General features: G+C 36.2%; 2 protein-coding genes across 4 annotated transcripts; one reads left to right on the top strand and one right to left on the bottom strand.

Moving 5' to 3' along the window:
* Window positions 1-471: 471 nt before the first annotated feature.
* Window positions 472-11,435, top strand: LOC105952319 (putative 1-deoxy-D-xylulose-5-phosphate synthase 2, chloroplastic). Of its 3 annotated transcripts, XM_088824017.1 has the most exons (12): window positions 497-722; window positions 1,168-1,332; window positions 3,000-3,164; window positions 4,832-4,996; window positions 7,027-7,191; window positions 7,482-7,632; window positions 7,830-8,101; window positions 8,841-9,114; window positions 9,216-9,523; window positions 9,855-10,136; window positions 10,669-10,956; window positions 11,095-11,435. In XM_088824017.1, the coding sequence occupies exons 1-12, from the start codon at window positions 609-611 to the stop codon at window positions 11,245-11,247; spliced, it is 2,502 nt and encodes an 833-aa protein (XP_088680143.1). In that variant the 5' UTR covers window positions 497-608; the 3' UTR covers window positions 11,248-11,435. The 3 variants fall into 3 exon arrangements, with proteins under 3 accessions (XP_088680144.1, XP_088680145.1, XP_088680143.1); XM_088824018.1 differs by lacking the exon at window positions 4,832-4,996 and having other exon boundaries at window positions 472-722; XM_088824019.1 differs by lacking the exons at window positions 3,000-3,164; window positions 4,832-4,996 and having other exon boundaries at window positions 472-722.
* Window positions 11,436-16,958: 5,523 nt separating this feature from the next.
* On the bottom strand, window positions 16,959-18,488 carry LOC105968388 (protein FAR-RED ELONGATED HYPOCOTYL 3-like). The gene is made up of 2 exons (XM_088824768.1): window positions 18,447-18,488; window positions 16,959-18,191 (listed from the first exon to the last, which is right to left on the bottom strand). The coding sequence occupies exons 1-2, from the start codon at window positions 18,486-18,488 to the stop codon at window positions 16,959-16,961; spliced, it is 1,275 nt and encodes a 424-aa protein (XP_088680894.1).
* Window positions 18,489-18,908: the final 420 nt, after the last annotated feature.

Genomic DNA, 18,908 nt, shown 5'->3' with positions numbered 1-18,908 from the left:
CAGTTTTAACCTTACTAATTCAATAACCTTGTAATATCATTAAATAATTAAGGTTATTTTAATCTTTCGAATGTATTTTTCCTAAAATCAAGACATATTTATTAAGATTTTTAATACTTGTGCAAAGCTAAAAACGATTGTTAATAAAAAACGGAGGGAGTAAAAGCTAGATCCTCTAATCCAAGTGAAACCATTATAAATTACGTTCTCTAACTAGTTGGCAAAAAAGGAAAAAAGAAAATGTTAGATTGTTGATTGTTATTTCTTGTATAACATGCCACATTCTTTTTATTTTTATTTTTTTTTTTATTTTTATTTTTTATTATTATATATATAAAAAAAACTCTTGTGTGACGAGCTCAATTAAAGAAATAAAAAATTGAAACGACTTACCAAACTCTCGATCGTTAGATACAACGTGTCACATCTATCCATTTATATCTTATGGTGAATGTTGGCTATAAAATGGACAAACAAGCTAACTTTTCAAACATCAAGAATAATTTTTTTTCTCCATTCAAAAAACTTCATCCCTCTCTCTCCCAACCTTCTTTCCCATATCACAGGACTTGCTTCAGAGAGAGAGAGAGAGAGAGAGAGAGAGAGAGATGGGATCTTGTGGAGTTATGAACAACAGTTTGTTCCAATCATCGCTCTACTCCCATTACAGCTCAAGCTTGTTGTCTTCTTCCGGTACCACTCTTCCTGTCAAAAGGCAAAAGGTTCACGTTCACAGTGTGTTTTTTTTATATTATATATTTATTTATTTATTATTTTCTCAATATAATTTCTATTAAATGATCTTCGTCATGTATTCTTATGAACAGCAGAGACAGATTGATTCATTTTTTTTTTTGGAATTCATTGCATTTAGTACCCCTGTATTGCATCGAATTTCTATAAAACTCCCCGTGTTATACATAATTGCAAAAAACCCCCTTATAATGCATTTGTTTTAGCACACGACCCCCTAAAAAGTAAGTTTTGAGGGGGTAGTTTGGTCAAAAAAATTGAATCACATAGCATCAAACAAACCTTAGATCGTCTCTGCTAATAAAATAGGATGGGGAGTTTTTTAAGAAATAGAGAAAATACAGGGAGCCAAATGCAATAATAAATCCTTCCTTTTTTTAATAATTTGTTTTGCCAATTTTCCTCTGTTTCCAGTATTGTGGGATATCAGCTGCTCAAGGGGAAAGTCACACGAAAGAGACAAACGACGCCGTTGTGAAGACGCCGCCACGTACTCTTCAATTTACTGGAGAAAAGCCGTCCACCCCAATATTGGATACTATTAACTATCCCATTCACATGAAAAATCTCTCTCTCAAGGTAAATTCTTTTTTCTTTTTTTCTTTTTTTCATGAATGTATATTGTGTACATGAAAGTTATATGCTACATCGGGTTATTTACACCCGATATTTGTTAACTGTAGATGGGATTAAATAACCATCCACTAAACCACATACACATAGGCGTGTGTAATTATGTGTAAATTTACGGTCACCTGATGTCAATAATCGGGTGTAGCATATAATTTCTCTGATGTACACATAGCTAGTCAGCCCTTTGACGCAGTCAAGTCAACATGGTTATCAAATTGTCATTTGTGGTATTAAAATTCTTTCTAATTCACTTTATAAGGAATTTTTTTATATAATAAGCTAAATTTAGAAATAAATCATTTTTGCATAAACCGCCTTATATGTAGAAAACATGCACTAAAACTCGTAGTGTTACCAAAAAAATGGTGCTAAAAATTTATCTAAATAGGGAATTTTATGTAACATAAAAAAAAAATAAGAAAGGATGTGATAAATGTCGTTTCTGTTTGAGGAATAACTGTTTCGACTTCAAACATGAGTTTTTACCATTTTGAAGGCTGAATTTGACAAAATTTAAAACACACGGATCTGTAGTTCTTTAAGTTAGCTTTCTTATGCAACTTGAATAATCAAAATTGATTAATGTTGGATGAGAAATATATAAATGAACAAATGACCAATGGTCACAACTTTAATGTTTTGAGATATCTAAAATCCAGTACTTAATTCTTGAGCTTTTAGCACTAACCACCCGTGTAATCTCTAATTCACAAAAGTCCCTTATTAAAAAAAATTAGCGATGACCCCCCCTATAAAAATAGTCAAAGCCAACAAGGTCCATGTTAGTTGGTCGTGCGATACACGCCACAAATGAGACTGGGGTTGGTTTTTTGATTTGAAAATACTGGAAACCCTTTAAGTTAATTTTTTTATAAATAAGCCCCAAAATGAAGTTTTCAGTATTTTCAATTCAGTCCCTTTTATTTTCAGAAATGTCCACTTCTTCCTTAAGTCGGGGACTGATTTGAAATTTTCAAGAAATATTGACCATAGCTGAGTCCCCGCTCTCCTTCCGGCGAACAACCTCTCCGGCATCATCTCCCTCCATACCCTCAGCCTCCAGTTCAACCATATCCCCCTTCCGCCCACCGCTCCAACATTTTCTCCGACGAAATTCAGTTCGGTTTAGAGCTTCCCCGCACCCTTTTCCACCTACATATTCGAGCTTTTTCATCACACCAAATTGAGAGCAGGTTGAAGACAGATGTGGTGGTGGTGGTGGTGGTGGTGGAATTTCTATTAAATGATCTTCGTCATGTATTCTTATGAACAGCAGAGACAGATTGATTCATTTTTTTTTTTGGAATTCATTGCATTTAGTACCCCTGTATTGCATCGAATTTCTATAAAACTCCCCGTGTTATACATAATTGCAAAAAACCCCCTTATAATGCATTTGTTTTAGCACACGACCCCCTAAAAAGTAAGTTTTGAGGGGGTAGTTTGGTCAAAAAAATTGAATCACATAGCATCAAACAAACCTTAGATCGTCTCTGCTAATAAAATAGGATGGGGAGTTTTTTAAGAAATAGAGAAAATACAGGGAGCCAAATGCAATAATAAATCCTTCCTTTTTTTAATAATTTGTTTTGCCAATTTTCCTCTGTTTCCAGTATTGTGGGATATCAGCTGCTCAAGGGGAAAGTCACACGAAAGAGACAAACGACGCCGTTGTGAAGACGCCGCCACGTACTCTTCAATTTACTGGAGAAAAGCCGTCCACCCCAATATTGGATACTATTAACTATCCCATTCACATGAAAAATCTCTCTCTCAAGGTAAATTCTTTTTTCTTTTTTTCTTTTTTTCATGAATGTATATTGTGTACATGAAAGTTATATGCTACATCGGGTTATTTACACCCGATATTTGTTAACTGTAGATGGGATTAAATAACCATCCACTAAACCACATACACATAGGCGTGTGTAATTATGTGTAAATTTACGGTCACCTGATGTCAATAATCGGGTGTAGCATATAATTTCTCTGATGTACACATAGCTAGTCAGCCCTTTGACGCAGTCAAGTCAACATGGTTATCAAATTGTCATTTGTGGTATTAAAATTCTTTCTAATTCACTTTATAAGGAATTTTTTTATATAATAAGCTAAATTTAGAAATAAATCATTTTTGCATAAACCGCCTTATATGTAGAAAACATGCACTAAAACTCGTAGTGTTACCAAAAAAATGGTGCTAAAAATTTATCTAAATAGGGAATTTTATGTAACATAAAAAAAAAATAAGAAAGGATGTGATAAATGTCGTTTCTGTTTGAGGAATAACTGTTTCGACTTCAAACATGAGTTTTTACCATTTTGAAGGCTGAATTTGACAAAATTTAAAACACACGGATCTGTAGTTCTTTAAGTTAGCTTTCTTATGCAACTTGAATAATCAAAATTGATTAATGTTGGATGAGAAATATATAAATGAACAAATGACCAATGGTCACAACTTTAATGTTTTGAGATATCTAAAATCCAGTACTTAATTCTTGAGCTTTTAGCACTAACCACCCGTGTAATCTCTAATTCACAAAAGTCCCTTATTAAAAAAAATTAGCGATGACCCCCCCTATAAAAATAGTCAAAGCCAACAAGGTCCATGTTAGTTGGTCGTGCGATACACGCCACAAATGAGACTGGGGTTGGTTTTTTGATTTGAAAATACTGGAAACCCTTTAAGTTAATTTTTTTATAAATAAGCCCCAAAATGAAGTTTTCAGTATTTTCAATTCAGTCCCTTTTATTTTCAGAAATGTCCACTTCTTCCTTAAGTCGGGGACTGATTTGAAATTTTCAAGAAATATTGACCATAGCTGAGTCCCCGCTCTCCTTCCGGCGAACAACCTCTCCGGCATCATCTCCCTCCATACCCTCAGCCTCCAGTTCAACCATATCCCCCTTCCGCCCACCGCTCCAACATTTTCTCCGACGAAATTCAGTTCGGTTTAGAGCTTCCCCGCACCCTTTTCCACCTACATATTCGAGCTTTTTCATCACACCAAATTGAGAGCAGGTTGAAGACAGATGTGGTGGTGGTGGTGGTGGTGGTGGAATTTCTATTAAATGATCTTCGTCATGTATTCTTATGAACAGCAGAGACAGATTGATTCATTTTTTTTTTTGGAATTCATTGCATTTAGTACCCCTGTATTGCATCGAATTTCTATAAAACTCCCCGTGTTATACATAATTGCAAAAAACCCCCTTATAATGCATTTGTTTTAGCACACGACCCCCTAAAAAGTAAGTTTTGAGGGGGTAGTTTGGTCAAAAAAATTGAATCACATAGCATCAAACAAACCTTAGATCGTCTCTGCTAATAAAATAGGATGGGGAGTTTTTTAAGAAATAGAGAAAATACAGGGAGCCAAATGCAATAATAAATCCTTCCTTTTTTTAATAATTTGTTTTGCCAATTTTCCTCTGTTTCCAGTATTGTGGGATATCAGCTGCTCAAGGGGAAAGTCACACGAAAGAGACAAACGACGCCGTTGTGAAGACGCCGCCACGTACTCTTCAATTTACTGGAGAAAAGCCGTCCACCCCAATATTGGATACTATTAACTATCCCATTCACATGAAAAATCTCTCTCTCAAGGTAAATTCTTTTTTCTTTTTTTCTTTTTTTCATGAATGTATATTGTGTACATGAAAGTTATATGCTACATCGGGTTATTTACACCCGATATTTGTTAACTGTAGATGGGATTAAATAACCATCCACTAAACCACATACACATAGGCGTGTGTAATTATGTGTAAATTTACGGTCACCTGATGTCAATAATCGGGTGTAGCATATAATTTCTCTGATGTACACATAGCTAGTCAGCCCTTTGACGCAGTCAAGTCAACATGGTTATCAAATTGTCATTTGTGGTATTAAAATTCTTTCTAATTCACTTTATAAGGAATTTTTTTATATAATAAGCTAAATTTAGAAATAAATCATTTTTGCATAAACCGCCTTATATGTAGAAAACATGCACTAAAACTCGTAGTGTTACCAAAAAAATGGTGCTAAAAATTTATCTAAATAGGGAATTTTATGTAACATAAAAAAAAAATAAGAAAGGATGTGATAAATGTCGTTTCTGTTTGAGGAATAACTGTTTCGACTTCAAACATGAGTTTTTACCATTTTGAAGGCTGAATTTGACAAAATTTAAAACACACGGATCTGTAGTTCTTTAAGTTAGCTTTCTTATGCAACTTGAATAATCAAAATTGATTAATGTTGGATGAGAAATATATAAATGAACAAATGACCAATGGTCACAACTTTAATGTTTTGAGATATCTAAAATCCAGTACTTAATTCTTGAGCTTTTAGCACTAACCACCCGTGTAATCTCTAATTCACAAAAGTCCCTTATTAAAAAAAATTAGCGATGACCCCCCCTATAAAAATAGTCAAAGCCAACAAGGTCCATGTTAGTTGGTCGTGCGATACACGCCACAAATGAGACTGGGGTTGGTTTTTTGATTTGAAAATACTGGAAACCCTTTAAGTTAATTTTTTTATAAATAAGCCCCAAAATGAAGTTTTCAGTATTTTCAATTCAGTCCCTTTTATTTTCAGAAATGTCCACTTCTTCCTTAAGTCGGGGACTGATTTGAAATTTTCAAGAAATATTGACCATAGCTGAGTCCCCGCTCTCCTTCCGGCGAACAACCTCTCCGGCATCATCTCCCTCCATACCCTCAGCCTCCAGTTCAACCATATCCCCCTTCCGCCCACCGCTCCAACATTTTCTCCGACGAAATTCAGTTCGGTTTAGAGCTTCCCCGCACCCTTTTCCACCTACATATTCGAGCTTTTTCATCACACCAAATTGAGAGCAGGTTGAAGACAGATGTGGTGGTGGTGGTGGTGGTGGTGGTGGTGGTGCGGCTGAGGGTGGGTAAGAATTTGATTTGGATGTTTGGTGGTCGGGGAGAGTGCATGGGGCTGGAGATGATATTTTTTTCTTTTCTTTCCTTTAATAATTAATTTTTTTCTTTCTTCATTTTTTTATTTAGGATTGAAATATTGTTTATATTTATTAGGATATATAGTTTTGTCATTTCACGAAAGTCAAAAGACAATTTTGAAGTAAGGGGTGGTGTGACTTGCAAAACACAACGTAGGAGAGTTATTGCTAATTTTTTTTAACATAACGTTTTTTTTTTTTTTTTTTTTTTGGCAATTAGAGATTAACATGGGTGGTTGGTGCTAAAAGCTCCTTAATTCTTTCATGCATAATTTTATCGTACAACATATAGTCAATCTGATTCAAGTTGGAATAGAAAACTAATTCAAAAGAATACAATTTTTGTGTTTTGAATTTTATCAAAATCAGACTAGATATTTGTTGAACTATGTTCGAAATCAAAACCGTATTAGTAAAACTAAGATGGTATTTAACATTTCAGTAAAATAAAACACAATAGTATTCTACACTATAAGTTAAAAAAATTATAAGATGTTTACTATAAGCATTTCAAAAGTGTTCGGCAATTTAAAAAAAAAAATAAAAAATAATCAACATTCAAAAAATAAACTATTGAAGAATGGATTTTAATTGTAAAGAACTACTTTTGAATTCTCCAAAAATTAACATTAAAAAATGGTTTAATTTAATGCAGGAACTAGAAAAATTGAGTGATGAAATAAGGGAAGAAATAGTGTATACAGTGTCTCAAACGGGAGGGCATTTGAGTTCAAGTTTGGGTGTGTCGGAGCTAACTGTTGCACTTCATCACGTGTTCAGCACACCCCATGATAAGATTATTTGGGATGTCGGTCACCAGGTAATTAATTTATATTAAATTTAACCAATTCCTTTTTTTTTTTTCTACACTTCCCTTAATTAATTTATTTTTCTCTATTAATTTTATTTTCCAATCTGAACAAAGAACAAATAAAGGCATGTTTGGTTAATTTATAAGTTCTTAAAAACATCTTATAAGATGTTTAAGAGCTTATAAGCTATCAAGATGTGTTAACGGATGACTAAATTGTATAAATAGGTCAAATTCCTGGGGTTAATTTGTAATTAAACTTAAATGGCATAACTGAAAAAACTAACACGAAACTGCAGGCATATCCGCACAAGATTCTGACAGGGAGACGGTCAAGAATGCATACTATACGAAAGACTTTCGGGCTAGCCGGTTTCCCCAAAAGGGAAGAAAGTGCCCACGATGCTTTCGGAGTTGGTCACAGTTCTACAAGTATTTCAGCCGCTCTAGGTATACTCCGAGTTTATCGTATCGTCCGATAACCGTTGTGTTTACTTTAATTGTGAAAATAAAATCGTAATATTTTTACTAGCATCGATATGAATATTTATACTAATATTAATAACACGAGCAATTTTACGATATTCGATCTTGTAATTCTACTTGTAAAATATTGACCCTCTTTTTTTTTATTCAATGAATATTAGGAATGGCTGTAGCGAGAGACTTGTTAGGGAAGAAAAACCACGTGATATCGGTGATAGGAGACGGAGCGATGACAGCTGGACAAGCATACGAAGCAATGAACAATGCGGGCTTTCTTGATTCGAATCTCATAATTGTTTTGAACGATAATAAACAAGTATCTTTGCCCACTGCCACCGTCGACGGCCCGGCACCACCCGTCGGAGCTTTAAGCAAAACCCTTACTAGGTTACAAGCCAGCACCAAATTTCGCATACTCCGTGAAGCAGCTAAGGTAAATTAAATTAAACCATTTTTATTTATTTATTCTCATCATTTTTATTTTACATTTTCGTAGGACTATATTTGCATTTGTCGTCCCAATTTATAATTCCAATTTTTCGACAATATACGCATCTGTATAACTTATTTTAGCATAAACCCTCTTGTGAACGAAGACATAAACCTTTTTTTGAATCAAGAATGCGTGTAATTTACTGCTGACTAGGGGTGGAAATTTGAATGGAATTTCCGATTTTCGTCTGTTCTAATCCGAACTTTTCGATTTTGAAACAATGCTTTTCATTCTGAATTTAGATTCAGATTCCGATTTGTTTTTTTAAATAATCGAAATTGGAGTATATAAGATATTCTGATTTTAATTTTCGAATGTCAAGATTTTTATCCCGGAAATTACACTTATAGTATCAATATTATTATGTAATTTATATTTTAGAAGACCTAAAATTTGGAAAATTTCAAATTCCGCCGATTCCCATCCGAAAATTTTCGATTCTGGAACAAGTTTTTATTTTATTACTATCTTCAAAATTCCAATTTCCGTTTTTCCCGATGTTTTTGGAACAAAATTGGAATGAGTTTAAACACTTCCGAAAAAAATCAGAATTTTTCCGAAAGTACTAATTCTGATACGATCCCTCCGATTTCCACTCTTACTGCAGACTTTACAACTCTCTAATCGAAAACGGGTATGATGTAACGAAAAAATGGTCTTTTTCATTTCCATAAAACAGGGCATAACAAAGCAAATGGGAAACAAAACCCATGAAATAGCAGCTAAAGTAGACACTTACGTAAGAGGGATGTCCGGAAAACCCGGTTCTTCTCTCTTCGAGGAACTCGGAATCTATTACATTGGCCCGGTCGACGGCCACAACATAGAAGATCTTGTCCACATTTTCAAGAAAGTCAAGGAAATGCCAGCACCGGGCCCTGTTTTGATCCACATTATTACCGAAAAGGGCAAAGGATACCCTCCAGCCGAAGCCGCTACAGATAAAATGCACGGTATATATATATATATATATATATATATATATATTTTATAATTATTTCTATACAATTTGACAACCGTTTTTTACGACGGGCTTTTTTCGGTTTATTAAAAGGGGTGGTGAAGTTTGACCCGAAAACTGGAAAGCAGAGCAAGTCGAAACCGAAGACGCTTTCGTACACTCAATACTTTGCGGATTCTTTAATAGCTGAAGCGGAAAAAGACGAGAAGATTGTGGCTATACATGCGGCTATGGGTGGAGGCACGGGGCTTAACGTATTTCAGAAACATTTTCCGAATAGATGTTTCGATGTTGGGATAGCGGAGCAACATGCGGTTACCTTTGCTGCTGGTTTGGCAACTGAGGGGCTCAAGCCATTTTGTGCTATTTACTCTTCTTTTCTGCAGAGAGGTTATGATCAGGTATTTAATTTTAATTATTTTGAAAGTATTTTGGATTAATTAAGGTCTCGTTTAGTTGCCATGATAAGATAAACATGGTCGTATGGGAGGGTAAAATAGACATTCCTCCAATAAATCAAGATTATAACTTATTTTTCCCACAGCCTAATTTTTTTATAGTCATTTTATATATTTTTACTTAGTATTTACCTTTATCCAAACATAGCCTTAAGGTCCAATTTAATTAGTTAATTAATCTGTATAATCTTACCAACCAAACAAGGCCTGATTGTATAGTACTGACTGGAATTTTTTGTGAAAATCTAATTGGTGATGGTACAAAATTACGCAGGTGGTTCATGATGTGGATCTCCAAAAACTACCGGTGAGGTTCATGATGGACCGGGCCGGGCTCGTGGGTGCAGACGGGCCGACCCATTGTGGGGCCTTCGACACAACATTCATGGCTTGTTTGCCGAATATGATTGTCATGGCTCCATCCGATGAGGCGGAGCTTATGCACATGATCGCCACTTCTGTAGCCATCGACGACCGCCCCAGTTGCCTCCGTTACCCTAGAGGGAACGGCGCGGGTGTCACTCTTCCATTAAACAACAAAGGAACTCCTTTGGAGGTACACATATAAATAAAGTTTAGGGTAAATTTCACTTTGCCCCCTTGGACTTTAACTCGGTATCACTTTACCCCTTCTACTCTCGATTGTATCGAGTTGCCCCCTCCTACTTGAAAAATTGTCTCAATGTGACCCTCCATGCTAGTTGTCAGACATTTGACTTTAACGCTGCTTGATCTAAGCTCTAAAATTACAAAAATGCCACTTCTCCCAATTTATTACATTTAGTACCCTGCCCTGTATTATATCGAATTGCAAAAAAAAAAAAACCTTGTATTATTCATATTAGCAAACATCTCTCTAGAATGCATTTTTTTAGCACACATCCTCCTAAATTATGATATTTTAAGGGGTGGTTTGCTTTGAATAAATGCGTTGCATGGATCTTAATTTGCTAATATTTATAACAAAAGGACGTTCTTCATAATAAAGAGTGAACACAGGGGTGCTGAATGCAATAAACTCCTTAGTTGATTTTTTCATATCGAAAATTTATGTTTTCATCCTTGCTAAAAACATATTTTGCGCATAGATTGGTAAAGGAAGGATCTTAAGGAAGGGAAATCGAGTGGCGATTTTAGGGTTCGGAACGATAGTGCAGAACTGTTTGGCAGCAGCGGATATTCTACAAGAGGTATGCGGAATATTCGTAAGTGTGGCCGATGCGAGATTCTGCAAGCCTCTTGATGGTGACTTGATTAAGCAGTTGGTGAATGAGCATGAGGTTCTTATAACCGTCGAAGAAGGTTCCATTGGTGGATTTAGCGCACATGTTTCACATTTCTTGTGCTTGAATGGATTGCTCGACGGAAATCTTAAGGTAAACAAAAACATTTGTACTTGTGTTTTTTTTCTTAGACAACCTTAATTTTTATTTTTATTTTAAATTCAAACACCACCTAATTTTCTAACTTTAATTTTTTTTTTAATTTTTTAATTTTTTTTATATATGTTGTAGTGGAGGGCAATGGTGCTACCAGATAGGTATATTGAGCATGGAGATCAAAATGGGCAGATTGAAGAAGCTGGTCTTAGCCCTAACCATATTGCAGCTACTGTTTTGTCATTGGTGAGTGAAGGAAAGGATACTCTAAGCTTGATTAATTTGTAATAAAAATTATTTAAAAAAATTATTCGAAGAGAAAGAATGTCGATTTCTGAGTTCTGTTATGACGGTTGTAACGTCGTGCAAAAAGTAAAATTCAAAATAAATAATTTGTACGGGGTTTAAATAAAATTATAATGATTCACAATACATTTTTATAATAATCTATAAACAGCTTGTCGGCATTTGGTTTATACTTGTTACTCGAAGTAAATTGAATATACTTGCAAATATATCATATTATGGTGCATCAGAAACAACATTTTTGCAGAAAACAAGTACAAACTAGAGAACATTTTACATTCCAGAAGATTTTATTGAATTTGATACTATAAAAAATGAACGATGAAAAAATTCATAATTGAATAGTAACTGTAATTATGGAAACATGAATTTTTTTTTCGTAAATTAAATTCACGTGCAGAGATTGGTCGTAATTTATCCAAATAAAAATTATCTATCGAACAAAACTACTGATACTTGCCACATGTGTTCAAGAGTAAATATCAATTAATTAAATAATTGGGATTATTAGCAAGACCCCCCTCATCTAGGAAATGTAGTTAAGCAAAACCCCCATTCCAAAAATAATTAGAGAAAACCCCATTGGTTAGTATTCCACCAAATATTATTTTTATAATTCCAAATCTACCCTTAATTTTCAATATACTATTTTGAAACCCTAATTTCTCTTTCCCAAATTCACCATCTCTGCCTTTCACCACCGCCACTGCCTCTCCCCCGCCGTCCACCGCTATCGCCGCCAAATCCTCACCGACCACCATCGTCCCCTCGTCGTTCAACCACTCAACCTCACTTCGTCTTCGCCGCTCAAAACTGTCACAATCACAGTCGCGGACAACACCGCCGCGCCTGCACATGACGCCAACAAGTCGTACACGCTCGACATTCCCTCCACCGTCGTCGCCGCCGTTCTGACCGTAGAAATCCCATGGGGAACTATACGGGGACTGGAGACGTTCTCGCAGCTGGTGTGCTTGAAGTCGTCGGTGGTGGCCTGCGGGTGGTGGTCTGCTCCGCCGCCGCCGCCAAGGAGTTCTTCACTAAGAACAAGTAATTCATAAACAAATCTGGATATATGCTCTCCCTTCTCTCTTCCTTACTGTAATTATCGCATTTAAATTTTCAGCCAAGGGGAAAAGAAAACTCCCACCAAGTCCGGCGGTGGCCGGTGTGGTGACGATGGGGGAGGCTGATTTTGAGTTTTTTTGTGGATCGGACGGAGGACGGCGCGTGTAGAGAATTTCGCGCATGTTGAAACCTTAATCGACTATGTACATGTTCAATAGTCGATTAAGCTAATCGACTATGTTATGGCAGTCGATTAAGGTTGATCGACTCCATTTTTTTTTATTTTTTTTTGGATTTTTTGTTTATTGATTCCAAGTGTATAAATCAATTATAATGTTTGTATTTTTTTTTGTTTTTTTGTAAAATATAGTTGATTTTGTATTTTTTCTCAATTGTGATTTGTTATGTTTAGTAGCAGATTCTTAATCGACTATGCTTCATCATAGTCGGTTAATATACCTGATATAGAAAAAAAAATTTAAAAACAAAAAAAAAATTTAAAAATTAAAGATTTTCCTTAATCGACTATGAGGCTAATTGACTATGCTTCATAGTCGATTAAGGAAACTGATACAAAAAATAAGGGGAAAAAACGAAAAAAAAAAAAAAAAAAATTCGCTGAACGCGTGAGCCAGCTGTGATGATGTGGCGGGCGGGGAAAAAAATGGAAAACATAATGGCTCAAAATGGGTATGGGCTTTTCTCAAATAGACTGAAATTTTTTGGACCTCTATCCATAAAAAAAAGTAACGAGGGGATCTCCTCAAATAGCCCTAAATAATTATTAGAAAAAGAAAAAAAAAATAAAAGAGAAAAGGAAATGGATATATATCTATCGAAGCACGTGATATAATAATCCGTTTGCCGTATATCATGATGCAGTGTGGGACCCATAATTTCCTCCACATTACCCAAAATATCCTTCCCACCAGACAGAAGACTCTAGTCTCTTGTTTGGAAATGGATCTGTCAACGCGGGAATTAGTGCGCCCGCCCCCACGCGCCCACACCTGTAACTAACATGCCCTGATTTCTGACTTTCATCACATTCCCGAGTCAAGGGTATAATCGTCATTCACTACGCTCTTGCTCACGCATGGCATGACGTATACACCCTGCATACTACTTCCCTCAAGATGATTCTATTTTGGTAAATGCTCAAGAATTGAGATTGATTTGATTAATTTCATTTTTTAAAGTATAATAACAAATAAATTGGCAACTCATTGGAAATCGGACGGATCGTATTGAAAAGTGTTATTTCATAAAACTTATTTCTTTTGCAAAAATTGTTATCGTAGATTTTGGAAAATTAAAACACGTACCAATTTCAGAGATTCTGATTTTTTTTTTTCACCCATCGAACTCGTAACTTTATATTGCAAAGAAAAAAAAAACAAACTGAAAAAAATGAATGATTTCTTTTGAAGAAAACATCATCATGTAAAATTTATGAGGTTTCAAAACTTCCTTTTATCTGTTAAATGATTACTTCAACCAAAAGTTTATGTTGTTGAAATGTATCATTTAATATTAATATCAATATCTTCAATACATACTCTTAAATGTAGACGAATTACATTTGAAGCCTTGTATTTGAACTATTTTAGTAGGTGGCGGTGGGATCAAACTCATGACCCCTTTCATTTTGTCGAATCTTATACATGTTGAATGGCATAAATTTGAAGGGGTGAATGAAATGTATCATTTATTATTAATATCTTCAATACGATGCAATAACTGGTGATCAAAAGCACCAGGTGATTTTGCACCATAAATTTATACGAATAACTATCTACTAAGCATAAATACACATGACTATACGTGTTATTATGTCTAGATCAATGGTCCAGATTTCTCAGTGTACGTCACGGCTGTATGATTTACAAAACCCTATTCACCTAGCTTATAACACCTAGTTTCAGAATGATAGAAAAATTAATAACCATATAGTTAATATATTTGGAGATTTGTAGTAAGTAATATTTTAATTTTAAATTAGTCGTTGGCTCTGAAACCCAAAGAGTAATATCTTAAGATGAGATCAGAAAGCACTTTCCACTAATGGCAAAATTAAATTGATTAAAAATATTATAATAATTCATTAAAAATACATCCGGTTGATTCACTGTTTGCCAAGTGTATGAAAAAAAAAAAAGTTTATCTTAAAATTAATTAAATAGGATCAAAGAAAGTATTTAATAAATATTAGGGGAGATGCGTGTTCCAATCATATGCGGCCGTGTACCGAAATATTCCCAATTTAATTTAAATTAATCAAACAAAAGTTTAGACTTTTTTTAACTTCAAAAGTAAGAAGAAAAAAAAAACAATTTCACTAAAAACAAAAGAGGAGACAGCTCACGAAAATGTGATAAATTAAACTAATGAAATGTCAGTTTCAATATATTTTGTTAAGTGTCGACTAATTCTGCAAGCGGATTGAAAAGTAGTGAGTTGACTCAAGTACAAAAGTTGATTTAATTAAATTGAAAAGTGATTACTTAACATTATAAATTTGGTTAATGAGTGCAGTTATTTCTATAGTAGTTTGTTTCGTGCTCCATGAAACTCAGTTAGACATCTAATCTATGTAGACTGATTGGGAAGATTAACCTTGATTCAGTCAGATATCTCATCTATGTAGACTGATTGGAAAGATTAACCTTGATTAATTGAGTAATTTAATTTTGTTTGATATTAGGTAAACATAATAATTTTTAGAAAATGCTCTTTACGGGCTAATAAGTGCTATTTACCGTTCAAAGTAAAAAACAGTTTATCTCTCTAAAACCCCTAAAATTCGAAATTCTCTCCAATTACCCCCCATTCCAAAAATTTCAGAAAATTTTATTTTTTTCGAAAAATTTCGAAATCAACCAAAATCGAGCTTGGGCTTCGATTTTTTCAGGTAATTTCAACACCTACATGTGTTATATGCAATGGGTAACTCGATTTTGCAACCAATTTCATGTTTAAAAGCCCTACAAATCGATTTGTAGGGCTTTTGAATTTTTCGGATGTTAGAGCCAAACGCCCAAACCGGGCGCTGGCTGCATGAACCGACGCCCAAAGTGGGCGTCCGTTCATGCTGCCAGCGCCCGGTTTGGGCGTGAAATGAGTGTTTCAACGCCCGGTTTGGGCGTTTCCCGGGCGAACCGGCGCCCGGTCCAGGCGTCGGTTCGGCCGGGAAACGCCCAAACCGGGCGTTCGATTTAAATTTTTTTTTTTTTTTTTTTTTTTTTTTTTTTTTTTGATTTAAAAGAAATATTTTTTTTCTGAATTAAAATAAGTTAGTAAATTTAATATAATTTTATGTTTACAGGATGTCTAATTGGGCGAAAAAATTCGGACTCGGAAAAGGGAAAGGACCCCTGATTCGTCCACCTGCAGATCCGGTGGTGGAGACTACTGCGGAACGGGAGGGAAGGACACATAATAGAAATGTGACTAGTTCTAAACGTCGTGGGGAACGCACTGGTGCTTTTGTACCCCCACGTACGATGATTCAGGAGGAGACAGAGACAGAGGCCGAGCAGGAGATGGATGCACCCATGGATGCATATATGCAGCCGCAGGAGTACGAGTACGATCCACAACTACGCTTTCAGCAGAAGTATCAGTTTCCGGTGCCGGATTTTCCATCCGATGACGATTACGAGGATGTTCCGACTCCGACTCCGCCTCCTGTCCCGATGGGTGGTACTTTCGGTGGTTCTAATCCTGCCTCGAGGTCCCGCACCGCTCCGAGAAAAAAACTTCCTTCTCGACCTTGGATGTTGACCGGTGAGACACCCGGTGGACCTAAATACGCTCACTTGATTCCAAGTTTTGGAGCACATATTGCCTACGACATTTGGGAGGGAAAGGTAATACTTATTAATATTAATAAATTTTGTTTATAATATTTACACTTGTTTGTGGTATACTTATATATGAATATATCTTGAACAGGGACGACATATGGTTAAATTACGGTCGCACGCGAAGTGTACTTGGCCGGGCCCCGACGACGATGATTGTGTCTCACTACTTGAGAGTACCGGCTTGTATCACTTGCGTGATTGTTCGCTGCCTCAGCACAATAACCCATTAATAGAGGCTTTTATTGAGAGGTGGCAGCCGGACACCAACAGTTTTCACATGCCATTCGGTGAGATGACAATTACCCTGCACGACGTGCATTTCATCATGGGTTTGCGAGTTAGTGGAACTCGCCCTAACGTCTGGATGGATAAGGCCGACGCGATCCAGCTTGGTGCGAGAGCTTTCGGAGTCGACCCCGCACTTATGGAGCATTGGTGGTATGGTGGCGGACCCCGGTTAGATGATTTGGAGGTGAAATATGGCGACAATTCTACCTTTCCTTCCGCGTATCGAGTACGAGCATATATTGCATACTTGCTCGGAAAGTTGTTGTTCGTGGATAAGAGTGGATCGAGGGTCAGAGCAGATTTTTTCCCACTGTTAGAGGAAATCAATCTGATTCGCGAGTATTCTTGGGGTTCGGCTACATTGGCCTATCTGTACCGACAGTTGGGCATGGCTACGCGAGCTGAGGCGGCGCAGATTGAGAATATGCTATGTTTCAATAAACTACATGACAGTAAGTTAAGTATATGTATTTAACCACTTATAAATAAATACCTGCTTGTCGATGTATTACCCAAATGGAAAATTAGATCCGTCCATGCTTTTACAAATTTCTCTTTGTATACGAGCCAAGTGTATTGGAGATACTCAATCAAATCTGGATAATTCGCGTACTCGTCCGTCAAAGCTGTGTAATTCCTGGCGAAATCTTCTTCAGACACTGATTTTACCAAAGTTTGCCACACGCCAACTACAAAAGCCGTGCCGCGACGCCTACTATTGCCGAGACATCTTGAAGCACGACGCCCCACATTCATGTTAATGTGCCAAAGACATAAGAGATGAGGTACGGTCGGAAATACATTCTCTAGCGCCTTTATGAGCCCTAACTCTCGATCCGTCACGATGGCACTAGGTAGAGTCTGAGGGGGGAAAAGTCTCTTCAGCTTTTGCAACACCCATGTGTAATGGTCTTCATTTTCATGGCGCAAAAATGCGACTGCAACAGTAAAATTTTTCCCGACAGGAGTAACACCAACAATCTCCAACAAAGGCAATTTGTACTGATTTGTTTTGTAAGTACTGTCAAGTAGTAATACGTACGGAAACTTACTTAACAATTCCACAGATTGAGGGTGAGCCCACATCAAATCAGTAACTGCATGTGTAGTTTCATCAGTGCGGAACCACTTGTAATAGTTATGCTCCTCAAGCAACCCAATCAAATGTTGCATCACTGTACGGTCACCCCTAGATAGTCTTTTCAATTTCGCCTTCTGATTGTATATTTGTTTTGAATAAGCATCGAGGCCCAAACCATTTTGTCTCAAGTTAGCCAAAATCTTCTTGGGCGGCACATGACTTTGTGACAGATCACTAATGATCTTCGCCTCCTCCTGAGACAATGCACTCATCCCATGCCCGGACTTGTATATCGGAACATGATTATGCTTCCCGTATATTACTCTGACCTCCCATTTATCATCCCATCGTAGCTCTCCGACAATATAAAAACCACAGCCTATCTTTTTGCTACCGGTCCTTCTCGGGCGCGCTTCTGGATTAGTTGATGGACATTCTCGTTTTTCCCCGAATAGGTCACAAGTCAAAAAAATCTTTTTTTTAGGACTGCTTCTTTTTACTATTTTCACAAAAAGACCTCTTGCAACGAACCTCACCCAAACCACTACCTCATCCTTTGAGTCAAACAACTGAGTAGTGGTAAAATAATCGGTATGATCAACTTCAAATGTAGTCGTATCGTCCTGAAAAAAACATAAAAAAATTGATTTAAAAAAAAAAAAAAAAAAAAAAGGTTTAAAATTCAAAAGCCCAAGTCGGGCGCCCGGCAGTGCAGTGCACGCCCATGTTGGGCGTGCAGTTGGCCTACAAACGCCCAAAATGGGCGTGTAACAGCCAACTGCACGCCCAACATGGGCGTGCACTGCACTGTCGGGCGCCCAAGTTGGGCTTTTGAATGTTTAGCCCAGTTTTTTCGATCGAAAAGACGGAATTTTTACCTCGCTGTGTTCGCTATCCCGATCTTCATTCGATAAATTCATTTATGTTCGTATATCACACCAATAAGAATGATTTGTGAAGAAATTGTCTTGAGAGCAATTTTTTTTAGAGAGAGAGAGAGAGAGTTTTTTTGAACGGTAAATAGCCTTTTTCAAACGGTAAAAAGCAAATCCCTAATTTTTTGGGTGGATTCAAAAATATTATATTGTATGCTTTATCATACTGTTTATGGGTATTTTTTCGGGGTTTTTGTGTATAAGTCCCCAACCAAGTATTTTTATTATTCTAGGTTTAGGGGCTATATCTCTTTCACCAATAAACTCATCTCTTTAATATTTATTATAAATAAAGGAAATATTCATGTATATGCCAATATTACCCCCAACCCTTTATACCCAATTCTTAATTGTAACCCTAATTTAATCAATTTTGTCCACAAAAATCCAATTTTGACCACAAAA

This window comes from Erythranthe guttata, chromosome 10, assembly GCF_056151865.1.
Source record: "Erythranthe guttata isolate IM_541 chromosome 10, IM_541, whole genome shotgun sequence".
Taxonomy (NCBI): Eukaryota; Viridiplantae; Streptophyta; class Magnoliopsida; order Lamiales; family Phrymaceae; genus Erythranthe; species Erythranthe guttata.
The sequence above is the reverse complement of the archived record's forward strand: the minus strand, read 5'-3'. Positions and strand labels throughout refer to the sequence as shown.

Bases quoted from the DNA above. Each gene is read 5' to 3' on its own strand.
- LOC105952319 (XM_088824017.1), top strand. From the start codon at position 609: ATGGGATCTTGTGGAGTTATGAACAACAGTTTGTTCCAATCATCGCTC. The intron at 1,333-2,999 runs GTAAATTCTTTT...CTCTGTTTCCAG, and splicing joins TGAAAAATCTCTCTCTCAAG to TATTGTGGGATATCAGCTGC. The intron at 7,633-7,829 runs GTATACTCCGAG...AATGAATATTAG, and splicing joins AAGTATTTCAGCCGCTCTAG to GAATGGCTGTAGCGAGAGAC.
- LOC105968388 (XM_088824768.1), bottom strand. From the start codon at position 18,488: ATGAATTTATCGAATGAAGATCGGGATAGCGAACACAGCGAG. The intron at 18,192-18,446 runs GTAAAAATTCCG...TGTTTTTTTCAG, and splicing joins GGGATAGCGAACACAGCGAG to GACGATACGACTACATTTGA.